This window comes from Pleurodeles waltl, chromosome 4_2, assembly GCF_031143425.1.
Source record: "Pleurodeles waltl isolate 20211129_DDA chromosome 4_2, aPleWal1.hap1.20221129, whole genome shotgun sequence".
Lineage (NCBI taxonomy): Eukaryota > Metazoa > Chordata > Amphibia > Caudata > Salamandridae > Pleurodeles > Pleurodeles waltl.
Window position 1 is genome coordinate 282,352,594 of NC_090443.1, and position 21,130 is coordinate 282,373,723.

The 21,130-nt window shown below is 43.7% G+C and overlaps 1 protein-coding gene across 3 annotated transcripts in view; it reads right to left on the reverse strand.

Moving 5' to 3' along the window:
- Nucleotides 1–21,130, reverse strand: part of L3MBTL2 (L3MBTL histone methyl-lysine binding protein 2) — a 251,454-nt gene that overhangs the window by 227,245 nt on the left and 3,079 nt on the right. For all 3 annotated transcript variants that reach the window (XM_069231129.1, XM_069231130.1, XM_069231131.1), the window contains one exon: nt 18,906–19,164. In XM_069231129.1, coding sequence (XP_069087230.1) covers nt 18,906–19,164 — 259 coding nt within the window. The remainder of the gene's footprint in view (nt 1–18,905; nt 19,165–21,130) is intronic.

The window sequence follows — 21,130 nt, forward strand, 5'->3', positions numbered from 1 at the left end:
GTTCCTTAAGACTCTTATAAGGCAAATGCAAGAAGAAGTGATCTTTTTAGAATGCTGTTCCATCGTAAGGCGCCGGTCTAGCCAAAAACCCAAGCTCTTGATATGGTCTTTTGGGGGCGGAAGATTATTAAAAACTTCTGGAAGTTGCACAGGGAAGTTAGAGGGAGCACTATTGCCCACAATCATTACTTCTGACTTCCCATCATTAAGTTTGAGTTTGGACTCAGTCATCCATTTGGCTACATCAGCCAGGCAAAGGGAGAGGTTTGTAAGGGAGGGATCCTTGGCGTTGGAGAGTGAGACCACCAATTGCATATCGTCAGCGTATGTGACCACCGATAAGCCATGGGGTTCTACAACTTTGGCTAAGCCAGAAAGATAGATATTAAAGAGAGTGGGACTCAGTGAAGAGCCCTGAGGAACACCACATGTGAGGGGAAGTATTTTAGAAAAAAAAAAATGAAAGATCGAGAACTTGGAAAGGTCTACCTTTCAGGAATGAGAAAACCCAGGCCAATGCCGTGCCTTCTATTCCTATGGTGGAAAGTCTTTGCAGGAGAATATTAAGATCTACAGTGTCAAAGGCGGCACTGAGATCTAGCAAGATGATGACCGCGTGCCCACCGCGGTCTAGCAGTTTGCGCGCACTTTCCGTAACAGCTAATAGAGCTGATTCGGTGCTGTGTTGGGGTCTGAAACTCATTTGGGTAGGGTCTAGAAGTTCGAGATCCTCAAGAAAACATGTCAACTGATTGCTGACATGCTTTTCCATGATCTTAGCCAGAATAGGAAGAAGGGCGATGGGCCTGTAATTGCTGAGCAGAGTGGGGTCAAGTTTAGGTTTTTTCAAGAGAGGTTTGACCACGGCATGTTTGAGAGATTGAGGTAAAGATCCTGAGGTTAAAAGATGGTTAAGAGTGTTTGTTAAGGAGGGGGAGATTATGTTGACAGCCCGAGCAAGAACAGTGGGAGGAGCAGGATCAAGAGGAGATGCAGATTTTATGTTGTAGAAATAGTTTGTGACCAGCGACTCTGTCAGGTGTTGAAAGGTTCCAAGTGCGACTGCAGAAGACTGAGTGTTAACAAACTGGACCCTATCTGGTTCATGGCCAGATATGGCCGAAAAGGAGGAGTAAATATTAGTAATCTTTTCCTGAAAAAAGACCGCCAAATTGTTACTATGGTCGATGGAAGCCTCAGTAGGTAGGTCATCTGGGGATATATGGGTGAGTTCTTTAAAAATATGGAGAATCTCTTTATGTGAATTAGCCGATTGTTCTATTCTAGTACTACAGAATAGAGATTGAGCTGATTTAATACCGTCATGGTAAGTTCTAATAGCTGCCCTGTATACTTTTTTGAGGTTATGCAGTAGTCTTTCCTCCAGCTTTTTTCTAGTTTTTTGCACTCTTTTTTTTAGTTCCAACAGCTGAGATGTAAACCAAGGTTTGGACTTGTGATTGGGCCTTTTCAAAATCGTCTTAACCGGCAAGAGGGTATCCAAAGAAGAGGCGATCCAATTGTTAAAGCATTCTACATGATCAGAGTTAGGTTCAGTGTGGTTAGAAAAAGAGGAGGAAAGACTGTCCTGCCATCTTTTAGAATCCAGTTTTGACCATTGACGAGAAGTTATTTTTATAGGAGGTTGGTAAAAGGGAGAAAATCCACAGACTGGTGAAAATGAAAGTAAATAGTGGTCTGTCCAGATAAGGGCCATAGGAGTGTGGAGGAAGAGGTTTGAAAGATTACTAAAGATGAGATCAATAGTATGGTCTTTGCTATGGGTGGGTCCGGTGGTGTGCTGGACTAAATCTAATGCCGCCAAATTAGAGGAGCGATTTGGCGGAGGGACAGTGTATATTGTCGACCTGAATATTAAAATCCCCGAGTATTGTAAAATTGGGGGTTTTACAAGAAATGCCCGCAACAAAGTCTGGCAGGGCCCGTAAAAAAATTCCCCACAGGAGCCGGGAGTACTATAGGCGAGTATTCCTGAAAGGGTGAATGTGGCACTAAGATATAGAGAGAAGAGCAAACTTTTGCATCCAGGGATGTCTAAGGGGGTAGTAGAGCATTTAATGCATTTTTTTTTCATAAATTACGGCGATACCTCCACCTCTGGCCTGAGGTCTATCCAACTGAATGATAGAGTAGTCCTGAGGTATGGCCTTTAAAATTTCAGGGGAGGAGTCTTCATTAAGACTAGTTTCTGTCAAGAATAACGCATCTGGACAGTGATCTTCTAATAAAGAATAAATATTAAGACTGTGAGCGGGCAAGGACTGACAATTAACTAAAAAGAGACTACCTAAATGTTTAGTTTTGTTGGTAGAGGAAGATGTCAGGTCATGCGAGGGAGTCCAGAGGCAGTTGTGGCATGGCCAATTTACGGATTCAGGGGTATAGATCGAGTGAGATACACCCAAAGGGAAGTTATTAAAAGCCAATAGCTGTTGGCGTGAATAAACTAACCTTTCAGGGTCTGCCCAGCAACTTAACTGGCCTCTGGGCGCGGATGGGCGCAGACAGGCTTGCCTTAGGCGCGCCTTCGGCGTGCAAGCGACGCATCCACTGCGTGGCCGGAGCGGGGCTCCATTTATATGGTGCATCTGGAAATGGATGCTTAATCGCTAACAGCAGCTAGACTGCTGACCAAAATGGAGGGCGGAAAAAAAGGACCGGCCGAGTAAAAAATGGCAGGGTCCAAGCTAAGACAAACGTTAAAATGAATGCTGCCGGCTGCCTATGAACACGGGCACTGGCAGAATGCGGCAAAGACAAGGTGAGGTAGTGAGGTGGGACAAAGGGTACAAGGGCAAATAAAATTGAGCCAATCTTTAAAAAAAAAAAAAATGTGAGTTCTGCTGGTGCAGTGGTAACCACGTACCTCTGGGATCTGGGTAAAGGTGGATTCCCCATAAAAGCTCGACCAGCCAACCACAGGCCTAGAGAATGGATTATTCCCCAAGATCATTAACTCCATCTTGTTGCCGTTCAGTTTTAGACAGCAGTTCACCACCCATCTAGCCACTTTTTCCAGACAGGGCATTAATTTGTGATGATTCAAATTCAAACCATTGGCAAAACAGACCACTAGCTGTGTGTCATCAGCATAGGAGACTATGAATATCCCAAACTCCTGGACAATGTTCGCCAAAGGTCACATATAGATGTTAAACATAGTGGGACTAAGCGACAAGCCCTGTGGAACCCCACACTTAGAAGGCATGATGTCTGAGTAACATGTACTTTCCGTGATTTGAAAAGTCTGTCCTTTTCAAAAGGGATGAACCAATCCTGAGCTTTGTTCTTGATCCCCACTTCTTTGAGTCTTTCAATCAGGATTGTGTGGTCCTCGATGTCAAATGCCGCACTTAAGTGTAATAAACGTATTGCGGCTGCGCCTCCCTGATCGAGTATTCTTTTGAGCTCCTCTGTAACTACTAGAAGAGCAGATTCAATGCTTTGCTGTGCACAGAAGTTAATTTTGTATAGGATGTAGAAAATAATTGTCTTCAAGGAAGCTCAACAGCGTTTGGTTAACATATTTCTCTAGTACTTTGTCCTATGGAAGGTAGCAAAGAGATAGATCGATAGTTACGTGGCGTGGAGGGATCTAAGTGGGATTTCTTCAACAAAGGTCTAATTACTGTTTTTCTCCATTTCTTTGGAACTATCTCTGTAGTTAGTGAGTTGAGTAATGCGAGTTTGGTTGGGAGTAGCACTTTAAGATCCTTAGTTAAAATATGCGGCGGGCTGGATCTAAAAGGTGAGCCAGATTTAACTTTGCACATAAGTGCAAGAGCACTCTCCTTGTTTACATCCTTGTTTACACTGGAATGTGCGTTAATGCTGTGTAAATCGGTGTAGGTGAAATGTTCCCTGTTTGAGGCAAGGACTGGACTAGATTACACAGTAGTGATTCATAAAGGTGCTTGACCTTTTTTTGGAAAAAGTTCCCTAAATCATTGCATCGTGCCATAGTGGGTGGCAGGATGGTGTTAACCTGGTTGACGGTCATGAATGATTTGATAACCTCAAACAATTCCTATGAGGAATTAGAGGCCTGATTGATCTTCTCCTGGTAGTTCAAGGCCCATGCCCTTTTAATTTTGTTACAATATTGTCTGATGGGAAGTTTATATTCAGTTTTTTAATTGCGGCTCGAAAGTTTCCATCATCTCCTCTCAAGTTTCTTACAGCTTTTCTTCAGAGAGGCAGGTGGCTGGTGAATCGTGGGGCCATTATCGTGTTAGGTTTATGCCTTATCTTAGACACTGAATGCTTTCACCTAAACTCTGCACAATCTAGTCTTCCAAATGATTATAAGCTTTGTCTGGGTTGTCCTCTAATATTGGCGAGGAGGCTTCAAGGGCCATCAACAAATCATTGGGTAAGAGTTTGGTCCATCTATGAGCTAATCTCGAGGAAAGATTATGTGCAGTTCTTGTCAAGGAATTATCCAGCATAAATGGTATAAAGTAGTGATCTGACCAAGGTAGGAGGATGGGTGCATTTACCTGAATCTTTAATTCATTGCTAAAAATAGGATCAAGGATATGTCCTCTCTCATGAGTGGGGCACCTACTTTTTGTATTAGCTGGACAGTCTCCAAGTCCTGTATTAGACTCACGGTAGATAAGTTAGTCACTTCATATAGATGTATATTAGTCACCTAAAACTATAATATAACTTTTTCCAACAGCTAATCTAGCTAGGACATCCAGTAATGATTTAATGAATTTAGTGCTTGGGCCTGTAGATTAAAACCCCAGTAAAAATACAAATAGGAAGTAAAGCTATGACAAATTGGAAGTTTTCACAGGGTGGTATTGGTAAGGAAGTGGTTAAACATATCAATTCGTCTTTTAGGATGATGGCAATACCACCCCCCATTTTGCCTGCACATATGGTAACCTGGAGGTAGGGTCATCAGTATGTCAGGGTAAGCAGTAGAATGGAGCCAGGTTTCTGTAATAAACAGAACATCCAGCTGTTCTTCTAATATCAGTCTGACCTCTGTGTTGTGGCCTGGTAGGGATCTACTGTTAATTAGGCAAATCTTCCAACGTTCCCTATTTACTGTAAAGAAACCTGTCATCTTGTTGCACCTTATATGAGTCTTCAATGAGTAATTACAGGCAGGACCATGATTTTCGCTATTAGCCAGATTAAAAGTTAGACAGTGCTGTGACCTAGGTGATGGCCTAAGTGACAATAGTTGCTCTACCGTGTAGCTTAGCGAGTGAGGAGAAATTTGAGCAGGGTTCCTGGCCCCTGGACCTGTTCGGGTGAGGATGGGCACAGATGGGCTTGCCTTTGGTGAGCCTTCGGCATAGCAGCAGCACGCCTGTGTCCCAGCTACCATTAAAAGAGGTGCATGGCAAACCACTAAAGTACCAAAGTTCCGGCAACTCTAGGTAAGTGGGGTAAACAAAAAGCCTCTCTATGGTCCCCCGCCCTTCTCTTGTAACACACGATTCCTTTTGCAAAAGCAGATGTATAAAACATTTGATTTCAAATGCATCAATGATAATACTCAGGACCAAAACAGCAGTTTAAAAACCTTGGAAGTTTTTAAAAGGTCTACACATAAAAGTAAAACAAAGTTCCCCTGCGGTTCAACACTCTCATGCCTTTGGTATGTAGATCTTGCTTTCCTCAGAGGAAGATACCGACCCTCCTGCACCAGGATCCATTTGGCACCTGGGCCAGAGGGAAAATTTGCTATTCAGGAGGCATGTTGCCTTTCCAGGCTGGGCACACCGCTAGGGTGACCAGCCTGAAATGAACACAGGATTTGAAATTCTGCCATCTTGCATGTGGTAGCAGTATGAAATCTGGGACAGGGTGGTGTCCACTTCCCAAAGGAAGTGGTCATCTAGGTGGTGTAGTGGCCCTAAAGGTAAGGAGCTCATTGGCTATTACCCTTCAGTCCCCCTAAATTGAGTATTCAGGGACCCCTTGATACCAGGATCTCAGATCTTCGCTGGACACAAATGGAGGAGTGGACCAAGGAGCCTGCTGACCCGAGAAGCACAAATGACTTGGCGCCAACCCTGCCAGCCTCCCTGCTGCACCCGTTCCTTGAGGAGCAACTGACCAATCCTGCTGCTGCAGCCTCCAAGAAATCAGGAGAGCTGCCAGTGCTTCGCAAATCACCAAAAAGAACTCCCTTGGAGCGGAGAAGCTGCTTCCCTGAATCTGCAGGCAACCCAAGAACGAACTGTGAGGACCGGAACTGCCAAGAGTGTGACGCCGGACATCACCACTGCACCCGAGCCGCCTAGCCTGAGTTGAAGCGAAGTGGGCCAACGGTGTCAACGTGGTTCCCAAGCCCTCCAGAGACAACGTCCACCTTGAGTTTGCCCACTATGGACTTCTCAACAACGCTTGCAGCCTCTTTCTGCAGGCCCCCTCCAAACACGAGTATCCCCTGCACCGAAACCCGATGCCAAACAACAACACTGCACCCAAGCGCCACAGCCCGAGGAGAAGTGGGCCAACGATGTCCCTATGTGCCAGAGGATCTTAAGGGTCGAGCCCCCCTCTGTGGGTTCCCCGGATTGGCCTCCAAGTCCCTGCTTCCAGCTTCTTTCTGAGCAGACCAATCTATATTGAGGTGTATGGAACTATCATCGCCGAAGCACACCTCTGCAACTGGACACCCCAGAGCCCCGCAAAGTGAACTGTTGGTGTGGCCGTGAACCTTGCCTATAGTCACCTCAAGTCCAGAAGAACAGTCCTGTAAGACGTTGCTAAGTGTCCGTAAGCAGTGTCTGTTACTTTGGCATAGGATAACATTAGGGCACCAGAGGCTGAAAATCACCTCAGCACCCAGACGCCTCAGTGCCTCCCAAAGAGAACTGTTGGAGCTGCTTTGGACCTTGACTCATACGTACCTTAACTCCAGGAGAACAGTCCTGTAAGTCGCTGCTAAGTACCAGTATGCAAAATATGTTTTCCTCCATAGGATAAGACTACCACTCCCAGAGTTTCAACTTTTGAAAACTGTAAATATTCATAACTCAAAAAGTACTCACCCGATTCCGATGATCTTTGTATCAAAATTTATATAAAAGTACCTTTTTTTAATAAATTGGTGTTGGATTTCTTTATTGAGTGTGTATCTCACTTTACTGCCTGTGTGTGTGCGCAATACATTCTTAGCACTACCCTCTGATACGCCTAACTGCTTGACCACACTCCCACAAGAGAGAGCATTTGGGGTGTCATTTGTGCCTCCGTAATTCCTTTGGGGTTTGCTTGGAGTCTACACAGTGTACCTCTTTTTGGTTCACTATATAAAGAGCCAGCTTCGTACGCAGTTTTCTTTCACACTATTGGAAATACACTTCTTGGGTTCACCTGAGTACTTGGATTAAAGAATGTTGTAGAGTACATGTTGCCATACATATTTCTTGTTGGTTGGTAGCTGGTCTAGAGCAAAAGAAGCCTATCCACTAGGCTCTGTTATACGCAACATTATTCTTGTGAAACTTGTCCCTTTCGTTCCAGTAAAATGGAATGTTAAATCTTGCCAAGCAGAGTTTGGACAAACCATGATAAACTTCCGACACTACAGTAGATATATGGAGCATGTCAGATGTACAGTTGCTGGTCCCCAGGATAAACCTCAAACACTATTGTAGTAAGTGTAACTGGAATTTAAGAGATCCAGAACACAGCAGAGATGTAATAATAGTAGGAATATGGGATTTAAATAGATGCAGTTGGAGGCACTTACAATAAACCTCTGGGTGCACCAATGTGGTAGGACCTTGGAGTTGGGTAACTCAGAATAAAACAGATATTATAGTAGATGGTCTATGGAACCACCCAGAAAAACGTTCAGTCATCATAAGCATATGTCAGCCAATCAACAGTATGCTTATTTAGTCAAAGTCTTCCAACCAATTACTGCACATAAGCAAAAGTGGAACAGTTCATAGCTTCCTGAAGTAAAACAACATGTATTTAAAGACTAAAAACATCCCATTAACATATTGCTACACTTACATAAACCATGACACATGGAGCCAAAGGTACACATTGCACCTATTTTATGTTAAATGACATCCTAGTGGATCAACACCTACTGTACATTGGGGAGGAGGTTGAACAAGGAACCATAACTATAAAAAGCCACTCATAGAATCTATCAGATGTATAACAGGGACATTTCCTTCTCTGGGTAGGCCGATGGAGATTAAATGAAACCTTTATTTGGTGGTTTGAAATAACAGCCACTTCTATTAAAGAAAAATGCAGGCAAGGAGGTTACCATCACAATGCTTTGGAACACCATTAAAGTGAGGTGTCAGGTCACTACCTCATGACGACAGCGAGACTCAAGCATCTTTGATAGACCACCACATAGAACTTGCGACAGGAGCTGGTAAATGCTTAGGCAAAAGAGAAATTAACTTTTGCAATGTGAGTCTGGAGTAAGGTCTTCACTTTAACGGGACACATTAGAACAACAGGAATGGACACACCCTATTACTAACTCACTCAGTTTAATGCTAAATATTACGTGGAAGGCAACAGGATTTGTTGTCTATTAGGAGAAAAAACTAAGGTCTAAACAAACTAGGAAATTCACAGAGGAAACAAAAAATGTGTCATGGGTCGGTTTTAAAACTGAGAAGGATACAGTAAATAGCTCTCAAAGATTTTTCACCAACATATGCTCCTGGGAGGTCAGTGAGGCAGAGCTAAAGAATATCTTCCAGGTAATCCTCGTCTCACAATATCCGCTTAAGATGGGTCGATCTGGAAGCACAATTTTCAACAACATTCTGTGGGCAATAAAAAGCCTCTGGTCAAAGACCCTGGGTAAGGATGCTTTTCAGGAGGCTACAACTGGACAATCTAGTGAAACTGAAATATAATATTGTGGCTAGGTCAATTCTGGGACAGGGTATTCATCAGCTTGAGCTGCAAACCCATCTCCCTACTCAACTTGGACGTTGTTACATTGGGGGTTCAGAACATTTAACCATCATAAATGTTTTGCTTTTGATTACCCGGTTTTTGGACTTTTACTCTGAGTGATACTCCTTACCTGAGTCTCATGCACTGTAACTTCAGGATAAATGGGCTGAGAGAGCTACCACCATTGTCTGCCTTTTAAGAGAAGGGTGCTGCACAGCTAGGGTAAGATGCTCTGGGCTGGTCACACACGAAGACATGTGTGTGCTAGTTGCACATGTAAAACTACCATCTTGCACAGTCCTGTATCTGCGTACAAGTAGCCTGTTAAAGATGAGAATCTTCAAGGATTGGAATTGACCTCTGGTAGGCCTTGTAATTTTATTGGCCATTTATAGTGTATGGCCGTAGGGTTTACTTAAGGTCAGCTGTGCTCAAACAGTATTACACATCAAGGTTGAAATCTGTGTAATGCAGTTTCACTCCACTTACACCTACCTATAAAGTTTAGCGAGGTATCAATCTAGAGGTTTAGTTTAGTTTAGTTTATAGATTTGTAGAGCGCATGGCTACCTGGGGGCATCCCAGCGCTAAAGTACACCATGAATGTCGGAAGAGCCAGGGGAAGCAGATTAACTGGGAAAGAGAATGGTTTTCAACTTCCTTCTAAAGAGAAGTTCAGAGGATTCCTGACGGCATTCAAAGGGCAGGGCATTCCAGAGCTGAGCAGCCCTGATGGAGAACTAATTACCTCCCCATGATCTCTTGACCGAAGGGATGTAAACCTGTCGAGAAGAACGAGATCTAAGAGGTCTAAGGGGCGAGTAAAGAAAGATCCGTTTTCTAAGGGAAAGGGGACCCTTATTGTGTAAGGCTCTGTGAACAAGACACAGAGCTTTAAACTGAATGAACTGCTTAATCGGGAGCCAACGAAGAGCTGCAAGTGCTGGTTTAGCGGAAAGATGCCTTGGGGTATTCATGAGAAGTCTAGCTGCCGCGTTCTGCATAACCTGCAGCCTCTTTATTACATAATCTGGAGAACTAAGATATAGAGAGTTCCCGTAGTCCAGGCGGGAGAGAACTTGGGCTTGTACAAGAATTCTTCTGGCAGCGAATGGCACACATACTCAGAGTGTAGCTTTAAAGTCCTTAACATAATACATACCCTCCTTCTGAGACTTTAATAATTGTCATACTTCCCCAACTCAGCTCATAATAAGATTCCAAGCCTTTGTCCACACTACTGGACAAAGGTGTTTACTCTGCTCCCAGCAGAATGATCAAAGGCCCACACACACACAATATAGCCATTAATATTGCTTGGCCCAGTTCTTGGGAAAGGAAGAGGTAGGGAACAAATATGTATATGTAACTTTTAGTGTCAAGATCTTGCTATTTATCTAATGAGGGGCAAATCCCAGGGTGTCAGTGCATCCTTATTTATTTTTGATGGGAGAAATGGGATTGCGAGGGACGCCCACCTGACCAAACTTTTGACTCCAGGGACCCCATCCTCTGGGGCCTGATGAAAGTTAGAGTACCAGATAACCCCTAGGACAGAACCACTACTGCCAGGTACATAGCCCACCCCCCTGTGCTAGTGTTAGGGGGGTAGCAGGACACACCAGCACACTCCCTCAGCCTAGTGCACGGAAAAGCAGACTACATTCCACCTGAGATTAGAAGACAAAACGAGTATTGTCGGCAGAAGACTGTTGCCAGCTCCTGCACTTTACAGGGAAGCAAACAGGCAGCTGGTCAGTACTGTGGGCGCCTTAGGGCTACCCCCACCACCCCTAATGATAACCAACAGCTTGTGGGTGACCTGCGATACAAGGCTCAAGTCTGCATAAGAGTGGCTTTTGCTGTTCATTTGATATTCATGCTGTGGGCAAACATTAACCCCAGACTAACTTGAAAATGTGTTGTGGGGTCTTGCATGGAATGCAGAAGTCCCCCAGAAAGGGTTTAAAAAGATAACTCATGCTACCTCTCCCAGGGGGGTTGATATCATTGCAAACTACCAGAACCTGGGTTCAAGAAACAAGGTAAACAGGAATCATGCAGACATAATTAAAATATTGAGGGGAATGAGACAAGGTTGTGTTGTCTCTCAAACCATTAATACAGTGATTAAGGGATACATCAAGTGTTCGTGGGGTGAAATAAGGAATAAACAGCTTTACAAATCACAGCACGTGCTAATGAGATACCTCTTACTCATCCAGAAACACTGCTGCCAGTATTTACAACAGAATAATTTCCATTCAATGTGGTCTCAGGTTTTAAGGTTAATCTGAGGACTATCAATACTGTACAGACTGTGCTGAATCTCAGTCCCACCACACCTTTCCTATGGGTCGAGGGTGGTAAACTATCTGAGGTTAGGGATAAACAAAACGTTACAGAAGACCCCATCTAGAAATGTAATGAGTCAGCTGCACAATTAAGACTGTGTTATTCAATTAGCGTAACTATCAAATCTTGTTGCTCAAGCGGATAGCTGTGGTGCTAATGACTGTGTTGCCCAAAATACTATACCCTTTTCCCACAGTTTCATTCACAATCATGAATGCTGATCTTCACAAGTATTATTTGCAAGTGAGGAAGAATCGCATAGGATGGCAACAAGAAACCTGCAAACGTAAAGAGAGGACACATGGAATTTAGTGTCTTCAAGCACTCTCAGGCATTCAGTCCACACAATCTGTTAAAGTGGTTCCATGTGGAAATACAAAAGATGATCACACACTTTCAGGTAAGGCACTCATGGGACGTGGTGCGATTGCCGGAACCAAATGGACCCTTGTTTGATTATCTATCCAGTAGTTGGGACCACTATAAAGGTATAGGATGAAATTAGCACCAAAACTAACCATAACCTGTCAATCACCCTTTACCCCTCTGGTTATTAATACCTACTTTATGGCAGGGATGGACAGTGAAAGGGGGAAAGGTGGCTGCAACACAGTGGAGTACCTCATTCACAACAGTCTCAAAGCACCCCAATAACTCAAGGAAGAGTAAGACCTAGGGAAGGGAGAAAGGTTTGGATATCTACAAGTGAGGCAATCGGTCCTGTACCTGTAGATAAGAAGAAGAGGAGTCAGATCTTTAACATTTCAAAAATGGTGAAAACACATACCGCCCACGCTCAGTCAGCTACATTTATATACAAGACCCTGTCTCAACCAACGACCCAAAGATCTTACCACTCCAAAGACTCTGGCAATAGAAGCAAAACTTAGCCAAGCATGCACAGGAGAAGTAAATGGCTACACAAAAGTCTATGCAAACGGAGGTACACATAAGTTCGGCTGTGTTGCCTAGGTTCTCATTATTCTAATGAGGCTACTGGATTTGGGTGACAGGATCACCTGAACTGTGAGGTACGGAGTACAATTCCACACCATGTGAAGTCTGTCGCCCTAATCCAGGTTTTCTAGGTAATTAGTATTGCCTCATCTCTACCCAAGAGCAGGGATGATTGTGGCAACTAGGCGCATGACAGGAAGGACTCCTCAGGGGAATTGTGGTCGATCAGATCTCATTCCTTTCTCTCAGCGACATTAGTCTCACACAAGCAAAGTCAAACGGAGGCAGAGTATAGTTGAATAAGGGTTTATTGAAGTAACTGCATCTCGGATGAAATAGCATGCATTGCAATAACTAGGATGATAAAACACACTAAAAGCAAAAGTGTGACAAGGAGCGTGAAATACAAAAATAGTCCCACCATACTGTCACTAGGAGATATATATATATATATATATATCCTAACTAAGATATGTTAGAGCACAGCGTGATAAGCCCTAATCCACCCTTCAGATCCTCCCCACCCCCCCAAAAAGACATCATACCTCATACCTGAGCAAGGAAGCCTGTTGTCTAAAGGGATACCGTTCCCATTTAGGCAAGGGATTCAGCAGCCTAAGCAAGCAGCTGTGGCAAAGACAATCAGCAATCATGCAGTCGTGGTCATCTGGCTGGAATCTCCCTCTGACTTGTATGGGACAAAAAAGTGTTTTATAATAAAACAGTTGATATTCTAAGAAAAGGTCCCCACATAAGAAAGTGTATGGTTCTGTGAATGTTGGAGACATAGCATACCACTTTTGCCGGAAACCCTATCTGACTGCAGAATTGAGGAAAGCAACAAGGGCAATGCTAAGAACATGATGCTTTCCTAAGCGAAGGAACAAATAAAAAGAAAAAAGAAAACACCGCAAATGTGGCTAATGCTAGAAAAATAAAGCGATGCTGAATAAAACAGAACTGGGCTAAAGTGCACAACGGAGGCCTCGTTTGCTAAAATAACGGGTCTAAAATATGGCTAAATAGCTATACAACAGCTGCATAAAAAGGGCACCAGGTGTCCAGAACCTGCTGACGAAGGGAACATGGTACATTTAAAGATATCATATAGGACACTCACAATTACAAATATGTCAGAACAAAGTTCTAACTGGTGTAAGTCAGCCAGGTGTCCATCAATGAATCCGTTAGGGCTCTTTCAGAAAATATTTGTTACATGGAAATAAAGGGAAGAAGAATGAATGAAAGGGCATTTGTATAGTGCACTGTTACTCCGAGGTGTGTACTGACACTCTGCACCTCTACAGTCGCTACCTGATTTAGCCAACAGTTAATCCTGCTTAAAGAGCCACATTTTGAATTTTTTTCTAAACTGAAAGGTGGCTGTCATGGCGCGTAACTCGAGGCAGCTTGTTCCAAGCTGATGGCCCTAGAAAAGAAAAGAACATGCCTCCAGCCCTATATCGCTAAATCCTAGGAATTTTGGCCAAAACAAAGCATTAGCTGAGTGGAGGCACCTTGATGGAGCACAGAAACTAATCCTTGCCCCAAGGTACCCTGCTCTTGTCTAATATAGGGCCCTATGCACCAGGACAAAAGTTTTGAACAGAATCCTCTTCTTTATAGGGAGCCAGTGAAAAGCCAGGAGGTGCAGAGGACTCATGTGGCCTCAAAAGCAAGCCCAAGAGGATATGAGCTGCTGGGTTTTGGACCACCTGCTGTTTATTAATAAACCTATGTACTTGGGGAGATCCAAGTACAAGGCATTACACCATAATCCAGCCATGGTGTTATTAAAGTCTGTATAACCTATTTTCTGGCAGTGAAAGAAAGTGTGAAAACGTTCTTAGAATATGTAACAATCCAAAACAGGTCCCCACCACCATGTTAACCTGAGAAAGAAAAGTGCAACAGTCATCAAGTTTAACGCCTAAATTTCTTACTGAACTAGCCTGACAACTAGGAAGAGGGACGTCCACAGGCCAAAAAGACTGCCATGTCTCCAGGGCCTTCAAGCCAAAGAAAAGAAACTCAGTCTTATCTGTGTTGCATTTAAGCTGATGAAAGACAGCTGTCAGATAGGTTTTGATCTTTTTTTTCCGTGAAACACTGCAACCCTGCCCAAGGGAACACAATTCTAATAGAACGGAGAGAGTAAGTGTGGAGTGGGGGGAACAGTGTTAAAGGCTGCTGAAAGATCTAACAATCAGCATTGCCTTTTCCTCTGATGTCCAACGTACTCCTGACGACTTCGGCCACCTCCGCTAGTCCCGTCTCAGTACTGAAGCTGAAGCAAAAGCCGGACTGACTCAGTGTAGCACGCAGACTGTAGTTTTCCAAGTACTGGAAGAGATGATAGTTAACATGCTTCTCCAATACTTTAGATAAAGCTGGCAGCAAGCACATAGGTCTATAGTTTGATTGTTTGCCTTGGTCTGCCTGAGGTTTCTTTAACAGGGGCAACATGTTTGCCTACTTCCAGGTTCAAGGCACTAGCTGTACAAGATGCCATGCTCACACTGAGTGGGGGGTTTCAGCATACAAAATGTGGCTACAAAAGATATGGCACTTTTTAGCACAGAGAAGCTCGCTTACGAAATGGCATACAAAGGAAAAGAGTTTCAGAAATTAGGGGGGGGGGGGGGGGACGGGGGAGGAGTGATTTGGTTCCTGACAAGAGAGTGGACTAGCATAACATTTCCCAGGAGACTAAAGGTTCTTCAATTTATTCATACTGAGATACAACTGTAGCTGTCAAGACAGGCTGGGGGTGGTGTTAGGTATCGTCATACAACTCTACGGACATTACACAGCAATTACTACAAGAAAAGGAAAGAATGTCATGCTGCGTGGGAGAGAGTGGGGGGCACCAGGAGGAAGGTCTTATACACTTAGTGTAGCAGTTAGTTTTTCCTGCAATTTTGCATTTCACGCTCAAAAAACGTATTGAAACTAAAATCGGAGTTAAGTAACTGGTGGCTATGCCGCCATCATTCCTAATATTAGCATTTCTAAATTATGGTAGGCGAAAGGGGCGTTTCCAAGAGTGGTGCCAAACTATAAGAACCTCTCTGTTCTCAAAGAGTATAAGGAGATCACACCAAAGTCAACCAGACTGAGTCACATGGAAATAATTCAAATGAGAATAAGCAGGAATAGCTCTGGAGTAACATGCATTTTGAGGAGCACCAATGTCAGAAGCGGCATTTGACCGCAAAACCAACAGGCTACAGATGATCTATTGTGATGCGGTCATTTAAAGTACCATCAACAATGACAGTAGTCTCTCATCCATCACATCAAGAGCCAGTTCAAAAAGGCCATTAACCTTACTTTTAAGGATTAAAAAAAACTACACATTCATCCTTGCCTCTGAAGGGCAAAAAAGAATTCTTATCTTCCCTAAATCTGGTAAAACACTTCCCATATTAAAAATGCTCCCCATTACTTGGGAAGCGGTGGAATTATTCTCCACTCCCTTATCTATCTTTGAAAAAAAACAACACAAGAGCAGTGCCTCTACAACTCCAGAAGCAATTATGCAACCACAACTTCCTCAATGGCCATTATTCTGGCATTAGACGTTACAGAAAAAAAATAAGTAATTGACTACAAGGCAACGCCCCACTCACTCGTGCTTTTTACCCTGCCCAGTCTCTTCGGCTTCTTTGCCATGACTGACCACAAAGCACAACTGCGGACCCCCACACAAGGTATTAAGTTTAAAATAACAGTTCTGGGGTAATTTTCGTTCTTCCTTACAGACATACACTGATGTGTGCAGTCAGACATCTCTTGGTACAAACATCTCTGGCACCAGTGGGGTCCACATAAGTACTACCTTACCCCCATGAGACTTAGAACATATAAATGGAGACTGGATTTGTGCTATCAAATCAAGCTGTCTCCATCAACCACAACAGATAAACTTAAGAGAATCATCCCACAAAGAGATCTTCAATCTGTCTGCAACCTACAATAAACTGAAACAAGAAAATAAATGGACATTTCATCCTGAAAAGGTAGTATGAACCCACAACATACAATCCTGGCTTGGAAAGGATATCTGGGTGGTTATCAAATCTATTGTGGATGTCCAAATGCAAAAGATGGACCAGAGTAATTGCATCGATCCTAACACTCTTGTATCGATCAACAGCTTTTGACACAGGCAAACCAAGTATAATATAAAATCTAACAGAGGTAGGTGTAGGCAGAATAGTCTAGAAATACTCAGGCCCTCATTATGGCCCCAGCGGTGGGCGCAAAACCGGCGGTAACACCGCCGACAGGCTGGTGGTGCGGACTGCCGTAATGTGACTTTGGTGGTGAACTGTGAGTAAAACATCCAGTTCACTGCCTGTACCGCCAAGGTTTAACCACCGCCGGTGGCTGCGGTAGGCGTTTTCAGCTAGTTTTGGAGCCATATACCGCCACAGTCATTACGACTCGGTGCACCGCCACGCTTTCCGCGACGGTAACACCGTTGCGAAAAGCATGGCGGTCCCCTTTATTGGTATGGGGGGGGATTCACGCAGAACACCAGATTCAACTCCCATGCACACATACAACACCACCAACACACATACATGTCCCCACACCCCTCACAGCATGCCCCCACACACGTTTACACAGACAAACACACATAAATTAATTATCGACATGGACCACATTCACGCACGCACACAACACAGTTACACATACAGACACCCCAAACACACAGGGCACATACAGGGATACCCGTACACACCCACTGATTGCATTTATCCTACCTTCCTCGGGGTCGGACGTCACCCCTGCAGGGATCCCTATGTTGTGAATAGACCACCCCACACCGCTGACGTGTTTCCACCATCGACACACCGCTGTGCTGCCTTGTCGGTCGTATTTCGGTGGGCAGAGTATTTCTGGCGTGGCGGTGTTTTGCTGACTGCCGATTTTCATCCGTCGTTTGCCCTGGCGGTTTGTGAAAACTGCCTGTATACTGGTGGTGTGTGTTTCTGTGGTCATGATACGGCGGTACGGTTACCGACAGTCAATTGGCGCCCGCCAGCACAGCGGTGGGCGGGTGGGCATTACCGCCAGGGTCGTAATGAGGCCCTCAATCCTTTCTCTCAGATAAAAAATAAACAAGTAGACCTCAGATCATTCAGATCTTGTTTGGTATGTACACCTTGATGTTGAGTGCCTCAGATTTTTGTTGTTAACAAACATCTTTAATGTATGTTTGCAACCTTTATTACCTTCTATTCATTCTTTCAAATTGACAGCAGACAATACTACTGATGATACACCCATGCTAGTTAATCTGTCCCCATCACCAACAGAGAGCAACAACAGATTGAAAATATGTTAGCAATAGGCAACTAAATGATGCAAATTACATTACAAAGGGAGCTCCTTGTAATAGATCACAAAGCTCAACTCTGGGCACACCCTGCTGACCATGTTAGTTGGGCCATCGTGCCTGTGCCCCAGATCCGAAACTGAGTAATCTCAGCTAGAAAGCTCTCTTGAGATTGTGTTCACAGTACAGTAGTCAATGTCCTCATCTGGCCCTGGGAGATGGCCCTATTACTCTGCCTATGCACGAGTGATGGTTCATTGTATCACTTGTGCTATCCTGCACTGATTTCTATAATTAAGTCATGGGGGTCTGCTAAAACAAAAATTTGGAGGAGGAAGGGGTGGGGATTTAAGGGGCTTCAAAATGCAGTCGTCGTCTACTGATGGTGAGACATAGGAACTGTTCGTTATTACAGCAAATGGGCCCCTTCATTGGAGCCTGTGAAGCGGAGAATCAAACTGAAAATTCTCTGCATAACTAACCAAAATGTTTATAAACAACTGAGTCTTCCAGCTCACTATTCCTTAAAGCCCCATGGATACAAAAGTTCCAGGATGGTGACAGATTATTATAAATCCGGTTGACAGCACAGATATCTGCTAGTTGTCATATTGTGATTGCTTCTTTAAAGTATTCAGAAGGGGGCTTGACAGCATGCCAAAAAGTATTACTCTCTTACATCTTGCTACGGTCTAGCTAGCGTATTGTTCTGGCTTCCAGGAATGATTTCCACTGGAATGTACGAGGCACTATTTTACGTCTAAAATATTTCCCAATCTGTCACATTCAAATATTTAAAACTAATATGTATTCTATACAGAAAGCAATCTAAGAAAGCAAGGCTAATAAGACAGCCTTTAATAAGATAAACAGTTTTTGTGAATGCAACACATGTAGACGGCACTTACGAATGGCTGTGTTTACATGTGTTGGCACATTAAAACCAACCTACTGGCTTTGCCAATCCTTGCAGGTAAGGGCAAAGACACTTCAGAACGCAACTCATAATGGCATGCTGAAACAGGAAAATCACATTGTTGTTGGGAAATTAAAACATTTGTCCAATAATCAAGATTGTGTTAGAACTTTAGAACGCCAAGTTGGTTCACTTGTTCTCAATTCAGTACAAGGAGACCAAGTACACCTTGTAGGAATAAATAATCAAAATAACAAAACATTGTTTGACTATCTTTATGCAGTAACATGACTTAAATTCACAGTTAAACGTTCTGAGATCTATAGAGGTGCAGAGGGGAGTGACAGACACAGACACCAAAGAGTTCTTCCATGTAGGTCCATTCCCACTCACCCGGATCTGAACCGCTGGCCCGAGATTTCCGGGAAGTTGTGGTAGATGGAGTTTTTTTAAGAGAGTCTGAGACATTATCCCCAGCTTCCTGCCCTGGCACCAGGTCCTCGTCACTGGATTCCATCAAGTAGGAGCTGCTGTCACTGACCAGACTGCTACCATAACCACGGAAGCTGTCATAGCCACCCAAGAGATCCAGGTCGTCCTCATCCACCTCCATCTGATCAGATATGCTATCCATAATCGGAGAGGGCGAGAACTGTCAAGAGGAAGATATGAGCGAGAATCAAGGCATATGTTTTAGCAATTTGAAGGAGAAACTACCAGGAAAGAAAAACCTTAAGAACGAGAGCCAGGGAACATTCAAAAGGAACTACCATGAGAGGACAGTCAGAATCAAGTCTTGTATTTGCGCACCCGGCTAACAAAAACTGTCAAAGGATAACACTGAAAATTAGAAATTGCACCATTCCCTGAGAACCCTGATGGATAAAACAATCAGCGTGAAAATACAGGTTTGCAGTTGCCTTCTATCCCAGGCTCTCTGTATTCCACCTCCATGCAGGTTTATACCTGAAATATATGTACATGCCCATCACTGCCTGGTCGACTCTCTCAGTAGCACATCTTTCTTCACTCAAGGTCCCTCCAAACCATAGGTGACCTTTGCATTCTGCGCACACCAATTACATGCCCCCTATGGTGGCCAACTGTTGGTGTTTAAGGTCAGACCTACTGTCTAATGTACAGCAGTTTAACTGAAATTTCAATTACCTCTTACATAAAACACCCCTTTTCTCCAAGCTGCCCCTCAAAACGTCTTTCAAAATGTTGACCTCCATAATTCGACCAACTAATATGTCCCTTTCAATGAATTTCACCTTCCTCCCCCACCCCAACCCTGAGGCTTCCATCTTAGTCATTTGACCTAATGGCTGTTACTCTTTCTCCATCTCACCATGACTGCCTCGTCTAATCCCACATCATCCATCGTCTAATCCCACATCATCCGTGGCTGCCACCTCACAAAATATTTGCTGCAATGCTTTGCCCCTGCTCTTTAGTTTCCAATTTTATCACCTAAGAACACCCACCAGAAACCTTGGATACAAACCTGCATCCTCCAATCCAGCTCTAATGTCTCACTGGCTTTCCCTCTGCCCCATCTGGCTTTCACTGATGCCCTTTCCCCTTATGACTACTACAAGTACCCTCCTTGAATCAAGGCTGCCTATTCCACCCCTGCTTACCTTACGGTTGCCACTTATGGCCCATTTCAACCATGACCACTACTTTGACAGATTATATATTACTCCCTATTACCACAAGACTGCTGCCTCTACCCCTTCACCTGATGGTAGTCATCTTGACTTTCCCTCTGTCTTGAACAGGGGTGTGGAATATAATAAAATATGTACTTGTCCATGTGACAAGTTGATTCATTAATCTATTTGTAAACAATTCTGCTTGAACCTTTTCTGCCATAATTTGTCACTGCAGTACATGGCACCAATCTCATAATGTAAGAGCTCTAATCATAGCCTTGCTGAATCTGCTAGGGCTAGTACTATATTAGGGCTTGAATACAAGCAATGTCCTTATTTTGTCACCCTTCTGCAGATCTACATACTGGGGCTGGAGGTAGCTGTAAGAAATAGTTCCAGGGATGGACTGCCCTTTTGAGTCTGTGCCAACCTACTAATGTGCATGTTTTAAGGGCTTTCACAAGCTCTTGTATAAATGTTTACCATGCTGAGAAATGGTGGAAATTTACTCCTGACAAAGGAAGAAGTAAAACGACTCACAGGGTTGGGGAAAAAAGTGGTTGGAGGAAAAGTGAACTTGTAAAACCTCAATAGATTTTCCCATGAGCAAACCTACTTGTGCATATTTGTTTGTGCTAAAATACAGTTCACAAATATTTTCATAACATCTATGCTCTGTGCACTTTTGTGACCTTCTTTAACAATTAGGCCCCTTATTAGGTCTAGTGTTAACCAAGACCTTTAGGTTTATTCAAATTCTCTCTCTCTCCTTGTGTCAACTGGTTTCACAGTAAGTGATAGCAATATGCTCTTTCACAAGGAGTGTATCAGGACACAAAGAAGTTCTGATCAGTGCCAGGAACTGCTGTGGCCAATGTGTGGTTTTTGAGACCCAAAAATATGTTTGCTGACGTTTGTTGCAATAGTGACTGCACCGCAGCACTCACCACAATAAAGTTT